Source organism: Myodes glareolus, chromosome 1 (assembly GCF_982192425.1).
Source record: "Myodes glareolus chromosome 1, mMyoGla1.1, whole genome shotgun sequence".
In the NCBI taxonomy this organism is placed as follows: Eukaryota; Metazoa; Chordata; class Mammalia; order Rodentia; family Cricetidae; genus Myodes; species Myodes glareolus.
Genome location: NC_142026.1, coordinates 71780767 through 71800061, shown reverse-complemented (window position 1 = coordinate 71800061; position 19295 = coordinate 71780767). Strand labels below are relative to the sequence as shown.

At 42.1% G+C, this 19295-nt stretch overlaps 1 protein-coding gene across 1 annotated transcript; it reads right to left on the bottom strand.

The window, feature by feature from the left end:
- Positions 1–815: 815 nt before the first annotated feature.
- On the bottom strand, positions 816–16418 carry LOC125395460 (sulfotransferase 2A6-like). The gene is made up of 6 exons (XM_087909299.1): positions 15961–16418; positions 10349–10557; positions 6685–6811; positions 5296–5390; positions 2240–2423; positions 816–1132 (listed from the first exon to the last, which is right to left on the bottom strand). Exons 1-6 carry the CDS (start codon positions 16091–16093, stop codon positions 1011–1013), a joined length of 870 nt encoding a protein of 289 aa, XP_087765425.1. The 5' UTR covers positions 16094–16418; the 3' UTR covers positions 816–1010.
- Between the last annotated feature and the right edge of the window lie 2877 nt (positions 16419–19295).

Sequence of the window (19295 nt, the reverse complement as noted above, 5' to 3'; positions counted from 1 at the left end):
GGATCCCAGGTCCAAGGAGAGATACCCAGATTGTTCTCTAAACAGAGGAGAGGGTGCCTGAACCGGCCTTGGCCCATAACCATACTGATGAATATTTTGCTTATCACCATAGAACCTTCATCTGGCAATGGATGGAGATTGAGACAGAGACCCACATTGGAATACTGGACTTAACTCTCTAGGTCCAAATGAGAAGCAGAAGGAAAGAGAATGTGAGCAAAGAAGGCAAGAGCCGAGGGAACCTTCACCAGTTGACGGATGGAGATTGAGACAGAGACCCACATTGGAGCACTGGACTGAGCCCCCAAGGTCTAAATGAGGAGCAGAAGGAGGGAGAACATGAACAAGAAAGGCAGGACCATGAGGAGTGCGTTCACCCACTGATACAAGGGGACTGATCTAATGAGAGTTCACCAAGGCCAGTTGGACTGGGACTGAACGAGCACGGGATCCAACCAGGTTCTCTGAATGTGGCTGGCACGGGGTCTTTCTGAAAAGCCATTGACAATGATACTGGGACTTGCTTCCTCTGCATATACTGGATTTTTGGGATCCAGTCTGTTTGGATGCTCACCTTCCTGGACCTGGAGGGAGGGGGGATGATCTTGAACTTCCCACAGGGCAGGAAACCCTGACTGCTCTTAGGGATGGGGAGGGAGGAGGAGAGGGAGTGAGGGGATTGGGAGGGTGTTGGGAAGAGGGGAGGAAATGGAAACTTTTATAAATTAATAAACTTTTATAAATAGAAAAAGAAAAAGAAAGAAAAGAAAAAAAGAAAGAAGTACAGATTTTTTTTTAATATGAGTAGCTAACACTCAGAGTTCTTGAAAGGTTTATTTACAGTCTTCCAAACAGACAATCAGGCTGTGGAGATGCAGTCCTTTAATCCCAGCACATAGGAAGCAGAGACAGGGAGATCTTTGAGTTCAAGGCCTGCCTGTCTACAGAGCTAGTTCCAGCACAGCCAGGACTGCACTGAGAACCCTGTCTGGGAGAGGGCGGGGAATCAGTCAGCAGTATTCTGACCAGGGAAAGAGACCAGGATGGAGCCTCGATATCTTCTCCTGATAGACAGTGTCAAAGGCTTCACTCTGGGCCACAGTGAAGACATTCTTCCAGTCGCCACAAGTGCCTGTCAAACCAGAAGGGAAAGCAGCAGGGAAATGAGTGAGCACCGCATGTGAGCAGCCAAGCCTGTCTCCCCCTGACCTCATCGATCCAGTTGGTGTCTCTCTCAAGACCAAAAGGAGTCATCCTACAACTTCCTGCTCTGTACCCTCTGTCAAAACCACGTGAGCACGAAAGGGATTTGAGGTTGGTGGCTGTGAGCACCTGAAATGTCACGTGGAAAATCCCAGTCTTGAAATTGTGAAGGGAAAACTGAGGAAGTTCTCACAACTGAACTTCAGTTCACCCCTCCATGTGGGAAAACTGTCAACCATGTGATAGAGTAGCAGGCTACAGAATTGGCAACAAAGTGTGTGTCCTTCAACCAAGGTTGTATTCTAGTTGAGGAAATGTTCACACAGCGCTATGATCAGAAAGATCTCCACTAGAAAAATAGTGTGCTCTACATCACTTTTTTCCATGTGGGATTTTTGCAATCTATTTCCACTGAAATGCATAGATAGTCCACTGCCACAAACATCTCCCAACACTACAACCTTTAGTCAAATATGAACGATCAAGTCCCAGCACCCTGGATCCCTGAACACCAGCAATATATTCTCTGCCTCTCCAATTGCCTTCTATTTTATGAATGTTACATAGATATAGCGTGTGCAGATTTATGTTGATGACTTTTGTCGCTCAGCATAAAGCCCCCGGAATCCATCCAAGTTGCTGCATGTGTGAGCAGATTCTATTACTGACGAACGATCATTCTGTCTTATAGACACATGGATGTCTGCAGGGGTTGTCTGTTGTAATCATAGCACCCTCTGAACTGGACAGTCTTGTTACTGTGACTGTATCTCTGGTTTCTTACAGACTTGGACAATGTCACTATGACTGAGTGGTCTAACTGTATAGACTTATCCACTGCCCAGCAGCAGGACACAGGCACCTCTCATTCCTCCTCTGGTGAACTCTCAGTAATGGATCTGTGGCCAGCGACTGTTCTCAGAGAATATGATGGGATATGACTCTAGCTTCCGAGCACATCTGTTTCCATGTCTCATGCCTTAGCAAAAGCTGGAAACCTACCCATTTCTACAGTACAAAACGTGACCTGTCTCACCCTTTCTCAGCAATGGTATATTGTGGACCGTGTCATCTTCCGGATTTCTTAGCATTATACTGTTGGACATTGCATTCTCTTTCATGGCTGAGAAGGATGAGTGTTGGACAGCAGAATCGAATTGTTCTGGACTCAGAGGTTTGCCCAAAAATTGACACACTTTTTGCATGTTGCCTCTAAGGTCCTGTGGGTGGGAAAAAAAGTGATCAAGAGAGAGTGGATACTAGGACTGACGGAGATGGAGTGATCAGGAGAGAGTGGATACCAGCACTGATGGAGACAGAGCCCTTGATTGCTCATCAAGGTGAACACTTCCTTAGTGTGTGACCTGCTATTTTTCCAATATCCTACATCACATGTGTATTTATATATAATATATACTAATATGCACAAATACACATTTGTAAATTTATAGTGTATATTTATATTGTTTACAAGTTATATAATATGTGTATACTATATAATAATATGTACTGTACTATGAAAATATAAATTTATAATAAATATATGTATAAATTTGCATATGTATATATAAACATATATATATATATGAAGCACGTACACTCAGTGCCCACTGAGGACAGATAATGACATTGGACCCCATTGAGTTGGCACTGATGGTGGCTAGAAGCCACCATGTGAATGCTGGGTATTGAATCCAGGTCTTCATAAAAAGCAGCACGTACTCTTAACCACTGAGACATTGCTCCAGCCCCACCTTCCCCAATTTTCATAACCTGTCTTACATTGTGAAGGGATGAAGGAGTCTTGAAAAGAAAACCCATTCCTTTGTCAAGTCTGCCTGCCAGTCATGAGCTTGGGGAAAAAAGTTATGGGGGGTGAGGGGGTGCGTGGGTGTGTATGTGTGTGTGTGTGTGCACACACGCGCACTTGTGTTTTAGGTTTCATGGAGACTGGAAGAGGGTTCAGAGTCCCCTGAAGCTATTGTTAGAAGCAGTTGTGAGCTAACTGCTATGGGTTTGGGAGCCAAACTCAGGTCCTCTGGAAGAGCAGCAAATTCTCTGAACTGCTGAGCCAACCTCAAGTTCTGGCTTTTCTTTTTCAAAACAGAAATCAATTCTAAGTGTATAAAATGTAGGATTTCATGATACCACTTTTATACATGTGTATCATTATATTGAATTCATATTCACCTCATCACCCATCATGTTTTGCTGTGCACCTCACCCCTCCTCCTCCTCCTCCCCGCACCTGTGTACCCCACACACAGCTCATCTAGATTTCATAGAAACATACAAGTCATTTTTTCTGCTCCCCCCATTACGCTCATCATTACTCCTGGCTACCAGCTTTCCACTGGCAAATTTTATTGGAAAAAAACAAGACTCATGAATCCAACTGGATCTAAATTTGGTTGAAAACTGGAGGTGGTAAATGAACAGGCACTTGCTTTAAAACACTGTATACCACAGAAAGAAATCGAAATTTCAATGGTCACCTGGATTAAATCATCCAATAGAAGTACATTTGGAAAAGAGAGAGTTATATGAAAAATCACTACTCTTTGGGGCATTAATTGCTGCATATAATATAAAATTTGCAGTGATGAGATTTTTGATGGCCAGTCCTTAGTTCTGACTTAGAACTCAAGCCTGGAACATTCTCTGAAAGTCTATATGGAAGGTCCTGGCCCTAAGTTTTACGTTCCATGGCCCTTTTGGTTGTCCCTGGACTCCAGTGTGAAGCTGTCAAGGTGCCTGCATCAAATGTGTTGATGTGGTCAGGTTACCAGTGTGGGATCCACTGTAACAACTTCCGTGTGCTAAGGATGCTGAGCTTGAACTCAGAGCATGTGTCAGGCTGGTATCCTCAACAAAAGCCATCCAAGTCTTACCCTATAACTAAAAGAACATTTCGACAGGGCACATGTGTTTAATAAGACATGGCTAACACTTACCAACCACACACAGCATGACCTTCCCTACTCTAGATATTTGTCATTTTCCATGTTAGCTGAGTAGTGCTGTTTTTGCAGTTTCAGGAGAACAATGAGTCTCGGGGTGGTTTAGAACTTGCTATACCGGGCAGTGGTGACGCACACCTTTAATCCCAGCACTTGGGAGGCAGAGGCAGGCAAATCTCTGTGAGTTCGAAGCCAGCCTGGTCTACAAGAGTTGGTTCCAGGACAGGCTCCAAAGCTACAGAGAAACCCTGCCTCAAAAAAATCAAAATAATAATAATAATAATAATAACAACAACAACAATAACTTGCTGAGGTTATGTAGACAATTAAAGGCTGGGTTTTATACACCTTCCCTGAGTTAGTTTGTTTCTCTGTTGCCGTGATAAAATACTGACCAATAACAACCTGGGGTTTATTCAGCTGATAGGTTTTGAGCATCACTGAGGGAAGCCAGGGCAGGAGCTAGAGGCAGGAACTGAAGCAGAGACCACAGCAAAGTGTTGTATCCAACACCTCGTTGCAGCAAGGTAGAGAGAGGAGTTGTGTTTCCTCTGCCGGGTTAGTCTTTTAAAAGTGTAACTACAAAGCGGCTTTTTGAAACCTCTTTGGCACAGGTGCAAGAACTTTTGCTCCCTCCCATCCTGCTAAGTCAGCTTTTTTTTGTTTTCTTTATCACCAGGTGGCTGGCAGGATGGGTTAAGAGACCTTGTACTTGGAATCTCCCAGGTGGGAGAGGGGAAGGCCACTATATTCCTGGGAAAACATTCTGCTAGGAAATTTCTTCTCGCACCTTTGAGAATAAGGGGTAGCACAAGGAGTGCTACTCACTGACTTCTCCCCCAGGCCGCTCAGGTGCCTTTCTTAGATATCTCAAGCCCACCCGCCCATGGATATCGTCCCCAGAGTGAGTAGGTGCCCTACATTAACCATTAACCGAGAAAATGCTCCCACAGAGGCAGTGTCTGCATTGATCGTCCCTCTCCCAGCTGTGTCCAGTTGACAGCAGATGCTGACTGTGATGGTCACCCATGATGGTCTCCCACTCATTTACCTGACTGGTTACCCCTCAGAAAAGAGAGAAAAGAAAGAAAGGCAGATATGGGAATGTGGGAGCACAGTGGAAGAGAATTACCCTCTGTAGCTCCTCATAGGACATGAGGAGGAAGTTCGCTGTGTCTCTCCTTGTTAGCCATCCAATGGTGTGATCAAACCAGGATCCCCAAGTCATTATGGAGGTGGGGAGGAAAAGGAAACAACTACTGAAATTTTATACCTCATGGATATTGATTCTTGTCCCTGATTGGAAGATGGCATTTACTTTGAGGAATGTAAGGGATGTCAAATTTCTACCTCTAGAGGTCTATAATGTAATTATGACATTGGTGAAGAAAGCTCACACGTGGTGTTTTTTAGACGGAAAAAAACTATACAAGCTTACTACCTACATTTCTAAGAAAAGAATTTTTTAAACTTCATTTCATGTGTATGAGTGTTTGTTGGAGTGAATGTCTGTATGTGCACTACATATACTACATATATGTGCACTATATGGTGCATGTTCTCAGAGACAAGAAGAAGTCATAGGATCTCTTGGAAGTAGAATTACAAGTGGTTGTAAACCATCATATGGGTGCTGGGAACTGAACCTGGGTACTCTTAAAAAGCAGAAAGAAGACTTAACCACTGAACCACCTCTCCAGGCCTACTTCTTTGAATTTGGCCTAGAAAAGTATGTAAAACAGCAGGATAAAATCCAAATACCTGTAAGAACTATTTTATGAAGTAATCATATGTTTATTAAATAATACTTCATCATGAATAAAACACCAAGAACTGATGAAATGGCTCAGTGGGTAAAGACACTTGACCCCAAACCTGATGATGTGAGTTTGATCCCTCAAAGCCACATAGTGGAAGGAGAGAAATGACTCCCACAAGTTGTTTCAGACATTCACACATGTACTATGACATGTGTGTAACCCCATATACATACACACTAAATGAATTAATATAATATTTGAAAATCATCAACTGAAAAATATAAAAATAAAAGATAAATGATCATTCATACCTAAGTGGTATATCATACCAGAATAGATTTTCTAAGTAAAGTGTATTAAATAAAAATCAGATTATAGATGGCTATCTATAGAACTTTTGACATCACAAAGTATAAAATTTTGAAGTATTTATTTTTGTTGTTTTAAATTGTATTCATATATATCTGTGTGTGATTATGTGTATACATGAGTGCAATTTGGGGGGATGCCAGAAGAAGGTGCTAGACCCCTGGAACTAGAGTTACAAGCAGTTGAGAGCAATCTGACATGCATGCTAGCACCCAATCTTGAACATCTACAAGAGAAACACACATTCTTGACAGCTAACCCATCTTTCTAGTCGCACACTGAGTAAATTTGAAACAATGTGATCCACAGATTTAGTTTTTAAACATGCAACACAAATCTACAGTCTTGGCTTGATTTCAAACTATGAAATTGATGGCCCTGGTTCCACTCACCATCACCTTGGATAAATGCATGAAGATATTCTCCAAAAGTCTGTTGATTATTCAAAAGGGACAAATGTTTTCCTATATAATAACCAGATGTAATAACATCTTTTGGATTCCTGATGACATAAATAATCTAAAATAAAGAGATAAAGTTTATTAGAAATGTCTGTCTTCATTTCATCATTTCATATTTCCACACACCCTAAATCAAACATCCTAAGTCTTTACACTAAGCCACAGCACACATGTGGAGGTCATAGGATGACCTGCATTTGTTCCCTACATTCATAACTGTCTTGATGTTAGGTTACCTTCTGTTCCACCATTTCCTTAACTCTGAGATAAAGGATGTTAAGTTGTTCTTCCATCTGGGGAATTTAATTAGCTGAACCAGGCATGCATGGTTCACTGCTGCAAGAAAAGTTAAGGGGCTGCAGAAATGTCTGTTGTTACAGCAGTGATTCTCAACCTGGGGTGCCCTAAGGCCATCAGAGAATACACACAAACGCATACACACACACATACATACATACATACATACATACATACATACATGTATATATGTGTATCTGTGTATTGTGATTTATAATAGGAGCAAAATTGTAGTTATGAAGTATAGAGAAAATATTCTCATGACTGGGGTTCACCACAACATGAGGAACTGAATTAAAGGATCCCAGCATTAGGAAGGTTGAGAACTACTTGCTTAAAATGATTGCTGCCAAAAAGGAAATGAAAATTGAAGTTTGAATCCTCAGAAACCCACATGTAATGGCTATTCTTGCTTGTCAACTTGGATATATCTGGAATGAATTACAATCCATAAATGGAGGGCACATCTATGATCTGGCAGAAGACACACACTGCTACCATGAGGGCCAATCTCCAGCAGTGCAGGACTCAAAAGGATCCATGGAGTCTTACTGTGACCTTTTATCTGAGGGAGAGGAGAAAAGACACACACAAACTCTTGATGGTCTCCTTCTGACTTCTTCCTTACTCTTGTGTATTCTTCCTGTACCTCTTTCCTGGTGTTTTTCTTCTCTCATTCTTGATGTTTTTCTTTTATGTCTCTGGAATGTTTTCCTTCTAACTCACTCATTCTTGATTCTTTTCTACTAACTTACTTTATTTTTTACCTTACAAGTTATATACCTCGACCAAAATCTTTCCAGCAATATAAAAATTACAATGTGGTTTCATTCCAATTTTCAAGTGAATGATTACAGTTAATAGAGGTTAAAAACATGTTTTCCACATTCCTTCCATAATTAAACATTTTACATATTGCAGGTGGAAACCAAGTTGTCCCAAGAACCCACAAGAACATGTGCTTAACTATGTTCATAGCAGCATTGTTTGTCATAACCAGAACCTAGAAACAACCTGAATGTCCCTCAACCAAAGAATGGATAAGGATTCTGTCTGATTGACCTGTCCATTGGTGAGAGAGGAGTGTAGAAGTCTTCTACTATTAGTGTGTGTGGTTTGATGTGTGCCTTGAGTTCTAGTAATGTTTCTTTTACATAAGTTGGTGCTTTAATATTAGGGGCATAGGTATTCAGGACTGAGACTTCATTCTGATGAATTGTTCCTGTTATGAGTATGAAATGTCCATCTCCATCTCTTCTGATTGATTTTAGTTTGAAGTCAATTTTGTTAGAAATTAGTATGGCCACACCCACTTGTTTCTTAGGTCCATTTGATTGAAAAAACATTTTCCCAACACTTAACTCTGAGTAAAGGGTCTTTCTTTGTGGTTGAGGTGAGTTTCTTGTAAACAGCAGAATGTTGGATCCTGTTTTCACATCCAATCTCTTAGCCTGTGCCTTTTTCTAGGTGAATTGAGTCCATTGATATTAAGTGATATTAATGACCAGTGGTTGGTAACTCCGATTATTTTTTCATCTTTTTTGGTGGTAGAGTTTGTGTGTTTCCCTTCTTTGAGTTGTGCTGGTGAAGGGTTTGATTCTACTGCATGTACTGGCTTTGTGGAAGCCTAGTCTGTTTGGATACTCACCTTCCTGGATGGAAGGGGGAGGACCTTGGACTTTCCACAGGCCAGGGAACCCTGACTGCCTCTTTGCACCCTACCAAATGGGAAATGATTTTCACCAATCCCACATCAGACATAGATTTCCAAAATATAAAATGAATTCAAGAAATTAGACATTAATATTCTAAATAACCTAATTAAAAAATGGGGTACTGAACTAAACAAAGAATTCTCAATAGAAGAATCTCAAATGGCCAAAAGATATTTAAGAAAATGTTCAACATCCTTAGCCATCAGGGAAATGCAAATCTGCTACATCCACGGCTGTCACGCCAGTTTAGCAGAAATGCTGACTGGGCAGGCAAATATTGCCGGAAGGATTGGGATTCGTGCTTCTCAGAGCTGTGTGTTTCAGGCGGTCCCTTGGCAATCAGTTGTGGTATAATGCCACCTGAGTCGCCATTTGTACTGACTCGACTTCGCTGTCCTTGGAGCCATAATGTGTGTCTTTTCCCTTGTCTGTGTGTTCTTTGTGATCCTTACATATTGCTAACAGATCAGACTATTCCAGGCAGTTGTGGATATAAACACGACTGCTGAGGACATTTTTGAATTCTGCTCCACTATTAATTAAAGCCTTAAAAAAGTAGCCAGTTCTGGGAATTGCCAGAATCATCATTAGGACAATTGATTAGGATTCCTTGATGATGTGGAATAAAAGGAGTTAATCTTAGCATAAAAAACCTTAGAAGCCTTCTACAGGAAAACAGCATTAGGCATTTATGTACAACTTAACAGGAGGCCTATGCAACCTTCCTTATGGCCAGAAAACCTAGGCTAATTACAACATCTGACCCTGAGAGTTGGGAAGGGAAAGGAGTTGAGATTAAGGGTACAAAATGAGTCTCAGAAAGTTTTTCCAGGAAGATAGTAGCCTTCTTCTTTCTCACCCAGACACACAAGGTCACTTAGCTGAGCCCAGCCAGCCACCTGGTACAAGCTGATAAAGGTGGGCTAACTCAAGAACAGTGGTCTCTCTAATAACAAGAAAAAAGGGCTGACTTAATGGAATATGAGGGAACAAAAGTCCTTGTACCCATGCCAAAGCATCTTCAAAGATTCTCTTTATAAAACTGTTTTGTGCTGATCTTTTCTATTTTATAATCTGATGATGTATGCCTTTACCAATGAGTGATTGAGAATGGTTCCAGACATCAACCTTGGGCCTCCACATGCAACCATCCACAAGTGTGTGTGCACTCCACACTCTTGTGCCGACACATCACATATACACACAGGCACACTACATATACACACATTGCACACCACATATACACACATGCACACCACATTTACACATATACATACCACATATACACACATTGCGCACTACATATGCACACATTGCACACCACATATACAAACATGAAAAAGGGAAAGAAAAAAAGAAAAAGCAAAACTGAAAGCAAACTCCTGACTTAACAAACATTTGTCAACATTAATCATTCATTGCCCAGTTAATGAAGCACTGGGTTCAGCTATGTTTCCATACATGTGAATATTAGGAACATGGCCATACAGGTCATGGATTTGGACATGCCCTTGTGTGTGCCAGTTTATCAAATGAAAGAGGGTCCTCCTAAGGTTTCATCACAGAGACCAGCATCCACTCACCTTAGCCTTGGATGTGAAGTAAGACTTGGGAAACAGTTGTATGGGCAGATGTGTAGCCATGAGACGTGGTCCATCCTGGTCCAGCAATAGTTTCTGCCAATCTTTAGAATCGAGCCCTGGACACCTGGCATAATTTTTGACAGTTTGGACCCAAGTAGGGTTCCCTTTGGAGACTATCAGACTGACTATCTCAATCATCCAGTGTGTTCCTGGTTGTGGGACAATGGGAAACAATCAAATTTTGTATTACATTAACATAGTAAGGAAAATGTTTCATATGTTGAATGATGAAGGTATTTTTATTTGGCTTTATTCTTATGTTTCCCTTTCTCTGTTTTCTGTTGGGATACAAGCCACATGGCTTCATTATACTTTTTAATTCTGGTTGATCCTTCCTCCATTCCTCTATTCCCATCTCCCCTCTTATCCCTAATCCTCACATCCACATCCCTGTTTAAATCTTTTCACCCACAGTTTTACCCCTCTATACTTTCCTTTTGCCTTTGTTCTATTATGTCCTCCACTTTTAACCCCCCCCACCATGGCTGGTTATTTATACGTTTGTTTTCTTGCTTGCTTGACTGCTTTTGTCGACTTGACATAAGCTAGAGTAACCTGGGAAAAGAAAACTGCAATTGAGAAAATGCCACCATCAAATTGGCCTATAGGGAAGCCTATGGATACAGTCTTGATTAATGATATAGGAGGGACCAGCCCAGTGTGGACAGTTCAACCATGGGCAAGCAGTTGTAGAATGTATAAGAGACAAAAGTAGACTGAGTAAAACAAGAGGAGAAAGTCAGTAAGCAGCATCTCTCAATGGCCTCTGCTTCAGTTCCTGCCTCGAGGTTCCTGCCCTGTTTGAGATACTGCCTTGACTCCCAAAGTCAAAAACTTACATCAGAGTTACAGACGGTTATGAGCCACCATATGTAGCCACTGATCCCAGGTCTCTGCAAGAGCAGACACTCTTAATGGTGCAGTCATCTCTCCAGCCCTGCCTTACCTTAGTTCTTATGTTCTCCACTCACATCAAATTTAACTGACATAGTAAAGAATGTATAAATACAGTAGCAGAATGTAATGTAGACATTGCATTAAATTTGTAGCATTTTAAATATATCTGCCTTTTCTGATATAGGAGTCCCCTTTGTACACTGTGAATTACCATTGGTTAATAAAGAAGCTACTTTGGGCTGATGCTGTGCAAAATATGGCAAGGTGGAATATTCAAACAGAGATGTAAAGAAAGAGTAGATGGAGTCAGAGAGAAGCCATGTAGCCACTGCAAGAACATATGCTGGATGCCAGATGCTGGGCAGAACCTTACCAGTAGGTCACAACCACACGGTGATACACAGATTAATAGAAATAGGTAAATTAAGATGTAAGAGCTAGCTAGGAATACACTAGAGTCATTAGCCAAGCAGCCAAGCAGTGTTGTAATTAATAGAGTTTCAGAGTGATTATTTGGGTCTGGGCAGCCAGGAGCAAACAAGCAGCCTCTGATCACAATTTGGCGTACCAACGTGGGGTCAGCTACATCCACATAAAACCTCAGAAAGCTTGGAAAGGAATTCTGGACACAAAAGAATAGAGTTCATCACAGCTTCTTGGAAACCGACTTTTTTTTTTTTGAGATGCGCTCTATTTGCTGGCATCGAGCAGGGTCACCACAGCTCCTTTAGAAAAAGTCTTCCTGATCTGCATTAGCAGCAGAAAACTGCATGGTTTCAAAATGGCAGATTCCTGGTTCATGCTAGTTACAGAACAGCTCTGGCTCTTCCAGGAGACTGAACACTTAAACGGGGTCTGTGAGCAGCATGTTATAAATTGCTTAGTGGTAACACAGAGCAGCTGCAACCCTGGAGTGCAAGGCTCTCAGAGGCAGTGAACATGCCTCTACCATGTTGGGCTAGGCAGAGCAAGCAGGCAGGACCATGGAGTTAGTCCTAGCCACACCAACTAAGCATTTTTTAAAAAGCTCTCCTGGTCAGAAAGTAACTACAGACACGTATTAAAGACTGATTCAAATGAAAAAGATCTCTAAATTGGTCACAGTGTTGGATAAATGTATGTAGGCTTGGGAGAGAGAGGAAATAGTTATAAAATGAAGCAAATGTTTTTTTTTAAAAAGTAAAGTCTTTAAAGAGACAGAGCACTGACAGTCATAGATTAAAGGAATAAAGATGTAATATACACAGAGAGTCTGGATTATGTACATTATTGTGTTTTCTTTGAATTTTTTGACTACAGAGAGATATTTTATTCTGGGGTCCTCTAAGATAAACCAACATTTATGTTTTAAAGGTATCTTAACTTAAAATTTGGGTCTAAGGATATGTGTCTTTGGAAAAGAGGTTCAGCTTTTGTTTCCACAAAGGATGAGAACCTGTGGAATCCTTCCAGATTAATGTGGTTTGATGGTCCAAGACTCACACAAGGTCTCCTCGAGGCCTAAAATTAATTCACCCAACAGAAAGCAGGAAGCAGTTTGAGGAGAACTAAGACCAAATTACCAAATATTGTTTATAAATGTTTGTTTACATTTAAAAGGTAATATGCTATAGAGATGAATACTTTACATTGGTATGAATCTTGGTTTCTTGATAAAAAATTTAAGGTCAGTTTTCTTATATATGTATTTCTGCTCTTAATTAAGTTACTGTGTTTGTGTGGCTCGTTTAAATGTGTAATATTAGTTAAGAAATATAGGTTAATAGATAATCATCTGTAATAGTCAAGCTTCTAGTCATGTTAGTTAGGTTTTCTAGAATTACAGGGATGTATTTCAGTTAGATAGATATACTTCAAACCTTTCAAAAACTTAACAGCATATGAGATTTAAAATGTTTTAAGAACTTAGAACTTTCCATGACAATGAGGCACATTTGCTCCTGGCAGCACCAATTTCCTTCAAGAGGATGATGGCTATTGAAGAGGCTCCTGTGGAACTGGTTAGCCATTTGGGCAAGAAATTGCTCTTGGCTGGGCTGCTTGCTGTTATGTTGTATGAACTGAATATGCAGGACCCACAGAAAAATGACTTCAGAACTGCCCAAAAGGTGAGATGTTCCTTCAGGTTTCCTGCTTCATGAAAGAGTCTGCCAGACATTCTGCAGGACACAGAAGAAAGTGACTGACAAACTGCCAATATTTTGAACTATCTTTGAAATTTGCAGCTTCATGGAAAAGTCTGCTGAATACTGTGGGCCTGTAGGCTAAAGACTGAATGCCCCAATGTTACAGAAGAACTTTGGGTGACTGTCCAGGAAGTGGAATGTCTCTGTCGATTCTAGAATTTTGGAAGTTGCTTATAATGCACTTCTTGTTTACTTAGGTAATGTTATATCCCTCTGTGATCTTTGATGGAGTTGAATAATAGATAATTATAATTATAGTTTTCCTTAGTTATGATAAAAGATAAAGTAGATATAAATATTGTGACTGTAATTCTTGCTTGATACCTGTTTTGTTCTATGTAATTTGACTATGTAAAAGTTAAAACCTTCTGCACTCACAGCTTTAACTTTGAGCAGGAGTGTGCAGCACATAAACCCTTTTTATCTGAGTAATAGTTCAATATGCCATGCAGCAAACTGCATGGCCTGGGAATATCTCTGTGTATGGAGATTGGAATCCGCCATGCTCTCCTGCCTGTGCACTCCTAGCAGACTTGATCCAGCTCCTGCCATGGTGGGGAGCACTGAGCTGCAGGCATGGTCTCAGCTACTTTCCTCCCAACCCTGAGTAGGCACATGAGCATCTGAACCCAAAGTATGTGGCGGGCATCAGTCCCAAACGTTTCAGACCACGTTGGTGGGCCATTCTGTTGGTGGAGACTGTTCATTCGTTTCCCTTAACTGTGGATGTGGTGTGGCTAAGCTTGCATGCTTTTCAGTCTTGACTTCCTCTCAATGATAGACTGAAGCCTGCGGTTTTCTACTTCAGTTAACTCTTTTCTCAAAGTTGTTTATTATCACAGGAAAAGAATTGAAACTGGGGAAGATACTAACTCTTGAAGTACAAATAATTATTGTCTGAAAATAAGGTGACCTAGAAGATGGAGTGTGCTCCAGCTCACACACCTGGAAAGGGCAGAGTCCATTGGAAATCAAGCCGTGCTCAGGGCTGACCATCTCCGTGTCTGACAGTTAGTGAGCCCTGAGCCAACCTCATCGCCTGCCCCTTCTCAACATTTCCCATCCCCGGGTCTTTGGAAAGGAGAAACTGTGTGTTTCTTGAGAACAGCCCTAGATTTAGAGACTGATGAGAGCAAGTGGAAACCTACAAGCCAGGGGTACATTTGGGAGACACAGTCCTAAAACAGGATGGACTGAACGAATTAGCAATGACAGAATAGCAATGTGAGGATATCTTCTCAGTTACACATTTGCTTGATGTAAGAATCTGTGCCCCAGGCTCAGTCTTAGACCAAGATAGATAGAGAAGTAGGTACATGAGTTGTTAGACGAAAATATAGCGATAGATAGATAGATGGATAGATAGATAGATAGATAAATAGATATAGTGATAGATAATAGATGGATGAATGGATAGATAATAGATAGATGGATAGATAGATTCATACATACATACATAATGGATAGATAGATGGATAGACAGACAGAAAGACAGACAGATAGATAGATAGAGGATGGATAGATAGATAGATGATTGATAGATAGATAGATAGAGTCTATCTTCAAGTTTCCTAGCACAAAACTGCTACTATCATGTAATCTCTGTAGAGCAGAAGTTTTCTGTGTGTAAAAGAAGTGGCCATTTTCCATAAGTACCCCAGGGATGTACTGGTCACCTAAATCCCTACGTCAGAACTAGAGGATTTGTATTTTCAGCCCCACTCCCTAACCTCTGGACAGAGGAGGCAGGCCAAGGATTAAGTTGGTCACAAATAGTCAATATTTTTAAGCTATGTGGTTTTTATTTTTATTCTTTCATAATTTTAAACATATAACTTATTTAGACTAATATTTTAATCCATCATTCCTATTTATGTCTGCTAAGAACCTGAAAGAATGGGGTTTAAGGAACTGAATTTGTTGAAAATTTCATAAGCATTTTTGGAAGATATATAAAATGGTGCAACTAGCATGGGAAAAAGTATACAGATTGTGGTAATTTGGATGAGAATGGCCTATGTTTGAATTCTTGATCTCTAGTTAGCTGTATGGCATGAATTAGGAAGCATGGTTTTGCTGGAGGACATGTGGGCCTTGTTGGAGGAAGGGTATCACTGGAGATGGGCTTTGACATTTCAAAAGTCCACCCAAGGCCAATCCCCCCTCCACTTCCTCACCCTCTCCCTCTCTCTTTGTCTCCCTGAAATTTGTGATCAGATGTGAGCGCTCAGCTTCTGCCACAGTGTCATGCCTGCTGGTCTGTCACAGTGTCCTCTACCATGATGATTATGTGCTCATGCTCTGAAATTGTAAGCGAGTCTCCAAATAAATATCTTCCTTTATTAGTTGCCTTATCCATGGTGTCTATTAACATCAAAAGAACAGTAACTAAGACATAGATTAACCCCCCCAAGTGACACACACACACACACACACACACACACACACACACACACACACTATTCTTACCTGATCTAGGGTAGCTCACTATGATGACATCATCATCTTTCACCAAAAAATTCTGAGCAAACAACAGAGATTCCACACTAACGAAATCAGCCTGCATTGGAATCCCCTTGAACAAGAAGGTACTGTCAGTCATCTTGACACAGCCGTGGGCTTCAGTGAGGCGCCCCACGTCACCGCGCTCACCCAAGTGTTGCCTGTAAGTGGCCTGTGTATGTTCCAGAGGAGGTGGCTAAGAGCCCACCTGGCAATGCAGAGCACAGGGCAATGCACAGTCCTCTGGAGATGCCGGAAGAACAGAACTTACACAGGTGTGGGAATTGAGACGACTGGGATTTTGACAGAATTAAATTTGACAAAGCGGTGTTGGGGCACTCCACCAGCAAATGGGGTGGAACACAGGAGAATTCCCAGTGGACCGAAGCCAGAAAAAACCTTGAAAGACTTTGGCCCCAAGTCTAGTTGGCTTTCCCTTTTTATACTCTAGACCACAAGCTGGAGCAGCCAAGCAAGCAAGATTTCACAGGAGCTGCGTGGAGGTCACAGGTCACTCAGGGCAATGACCCATGTTTCTTACAATCACAATTCCAGGTCATTTTGTTCCACTTGAAGTCATTTTGGAACATGGGCAATACAAGCAGAGTTTTAAGTAACTAATAAAATAATCCAATAGATTAACATCTAATTGTTCGGCTTTTCTACCTCATTCTGCTTCATTTTATCTCTTTATCTTCATAACACCTTACGAATTTTGCTTGAAGGAAAGGTTGACACCCTGGTTCGTCATCTACGGCTTTCCTGTTTTTATTCTAATTCTGATGAACCTGGACAGGTGTTAGGAGGCGTGGTCCTTACAGGAGTCCTAGTGTCATCCATCATAAGAGGCCACAGTAGCAGAGCCATCAGGGTCCCCACGATGTCCATACTGTACTTCATTGTCTCTCAATTGGACCTCAAGCCTTAATCTTTACTGTAACTTTTTGGGCATTTTCTCATACTATTTCTGACTGATCAGCATTCTGCTTTTAAAACCATGGCTCTGCCTCCCTTTCAGCTGTTATCAAGGCCTCTATGGCTTTGGAGGGACATTGCTGTTCATGAATTGACCTGATTCTGCACAGTGACTTTGCTTTCCTGAACAATAGGTTTCCCTGAAATTGATCTTTTGTCCCCTGGCCACCTGTCTATAAACTGTCACCGGCTAGGGCCATCTCCAAAAGACATCACAGTCTGTTTTGGTGCACAGTATGATGCGGTCTGTGGATGGTAAATGGCTGGCGTCTTCCCCAGTAGTACGTCATGGAGGAGACAAGACGGAACCCCTCTAAGGGGCAGTAAGTTACACTGATGACTGTTCAGGAATTGGAGATGCCCAGGGACAAGGTTGTTCTCCAGCCTAATTTCTGTGGCAGGGTCAGAGGCTAAGTGGGGACTGCACAGGTGCACATCCACAGAATCAGGAGGCCATCAGGAGGCAGACTGGGACCTGAGTCATCGTCCCCATTGTGAGGCTATTTGGAGATGGCCAGTTTCAGAGGCTGCTCTAATCAGTGTCGTTTCAAAGCTATACTTTTTCTCTCAACCCATCCTAATGATGGGGCAGAATCATGAGCACAAGTCCAAGTCAATCCTCTGTGTGGTAGGAAAGGCTCCTACTCAGCTGAGAAGCGCATGCCAAGCCAGCAAGTACCAGCCCCTCTGCTGGGTGGGATGTCAGTGAAACCACTGCTAGATGTCTTGATGGGTAGGAAGGACCCCTGTTTTTGTATCAGCTTATGGGCCTTGGGTCCCTGCTTGGGGTCGTTCCAAGCACAATGCTGACAGGCTTTGCCAACTCATTTGGTCAGTGTTGGCAATGTCTAGGCCACCAAGTATGTCAGCAATAATTCTTGTAGGGCAGTTTTTCCAGATGGGTTGGCCCTCGACCTTGTCAAATCTCAGGAATTACTGCTTCCTCTTGTGACAACCAGCCAGCCCTCCTGGTTTCCAGTAGCCCCTTTTTCAATGGTTCTTTTTCTTCCTTCTGGATTCTATGAGGGGAGCTCCAGGCGCAGCCAGAGTGTTAACATATCTTCTGAGGGTAATGGGGGGGCTTCATGGACTCCACCTCGTCTATTTGTGTGGCCCTCACGGGGCACTAGTGCCACAGCCCAGGGGCTGGGGGAGGCTGGCATCATCTGTGAGTTATAAGATTTTGTCTCTGTTGTAAATTTCTCTGTCCTCTGACAGAAGAAATCCATTGTCTCAATATATCACAACTTTAATTCTTTTGATCTGAAGGGCTATCCCTCCCCTTGTGGGCCTCGGGTTCCCTTAGTAGAAGGTCTGAATTGGAAAGTTTGTCCTTCATGTCCAACCATGAGGAGAAAATCTCTTCTATAATTTCTCCACAGTATATAACTTCTCTTCTTCATGAGGCTCTCATCCTCTTCAGGCAAGCTTATAGCTAGATAATATTACTGTCATCTTGGATGAAGGGAGGGTCTGGTGTTCCCATGGTGGCAGGGAGGATGTCTCTGTCATTAGGTGGTCTTTTGACTGCCTTGTAGCCCTATGATGTGGCAATTGTAGCCAGTTGAGTTGGCAGCATCGTGAACAAAATCTCATCTTCTGGATGAGCTAATGGGGGTGCTTCCTTCAAATATGCTCTTTTTGGGACCCAATGGAGACCAAGGGTTGCAAAGAAGTTGTCTCACCTAAGATCCTGAGGGCAGGCCCTGTCTGCAGGGAATGAGGAGTATGAATGGCCACTTGTTTGGCTTAACACAATGGGTCACCTGTGAAAGGGTTGGATAGAGTAGATGACAAGCCAGGAAAGGTAGGGGAGTTAGGGTTGGTAGGACAGTGTGACAACTGGGGGCTGAAGAAATTAATAGTCTTTGCTGAGGGCCGTGGAACTGTACAGCAGTGAGAACCAGTGTTTAACAAGCCACTGTCGGAGAGTCCTACCTGGCGAAGCCGCCTCACCGGGCATCGCTGGGGGCCCTACTTAGCAAAGCCGTGGGCTTGTTGATGGAATGACTGGCTGTTCCCGTAACTTTCTTGGGTACCACTGCTCTGCCTCCCTAATAAGAACAGCTGTGGGGCTCTTTGCACAGTCCTTTGGTGGTGTGTTTTATACTTGTTGGGCACACATATGGCTGTGGACGGCCAGAAGATGATTCTCTGCTTAAGGTGTGAAATATTGATGAACAGGAATAGCACGAGGATATCTTACATTGCTCAGACTGGCATAGCGTTCTCAGTCACAAAGAACGTCTTTCACACAGACAAGATAACTTCAGACTTCAGAGAGAATTCCATGCAGGCGGCTTTACCCTAGAGACAAATACACAAGG

Bases quoted from the DNA above. Each gene is read 5' to 3' on its own strand.
- LOC125395460 (XM_087909299.1), bottom strand. From the start codon at position 16,093: ATGACTGACAGTACCTTCTTGTTCAAGGGGATTCCAATGCAGGCTGAT. The intron at 5,391-6,684 runs GTGAGTGGAACC...CCACCTCCATAA, and splicing joins TGCATTTATCCAAGGTGATG to TGACTTGGGGATCCTGGTTT. The intron at 2,424-5,295 runs GTAATTCTCTTC...TCCCACCCACAG, and splicing joins CCTATGAGGAGCTACAGAGG to GACCTTAGAGGCAACATGCA.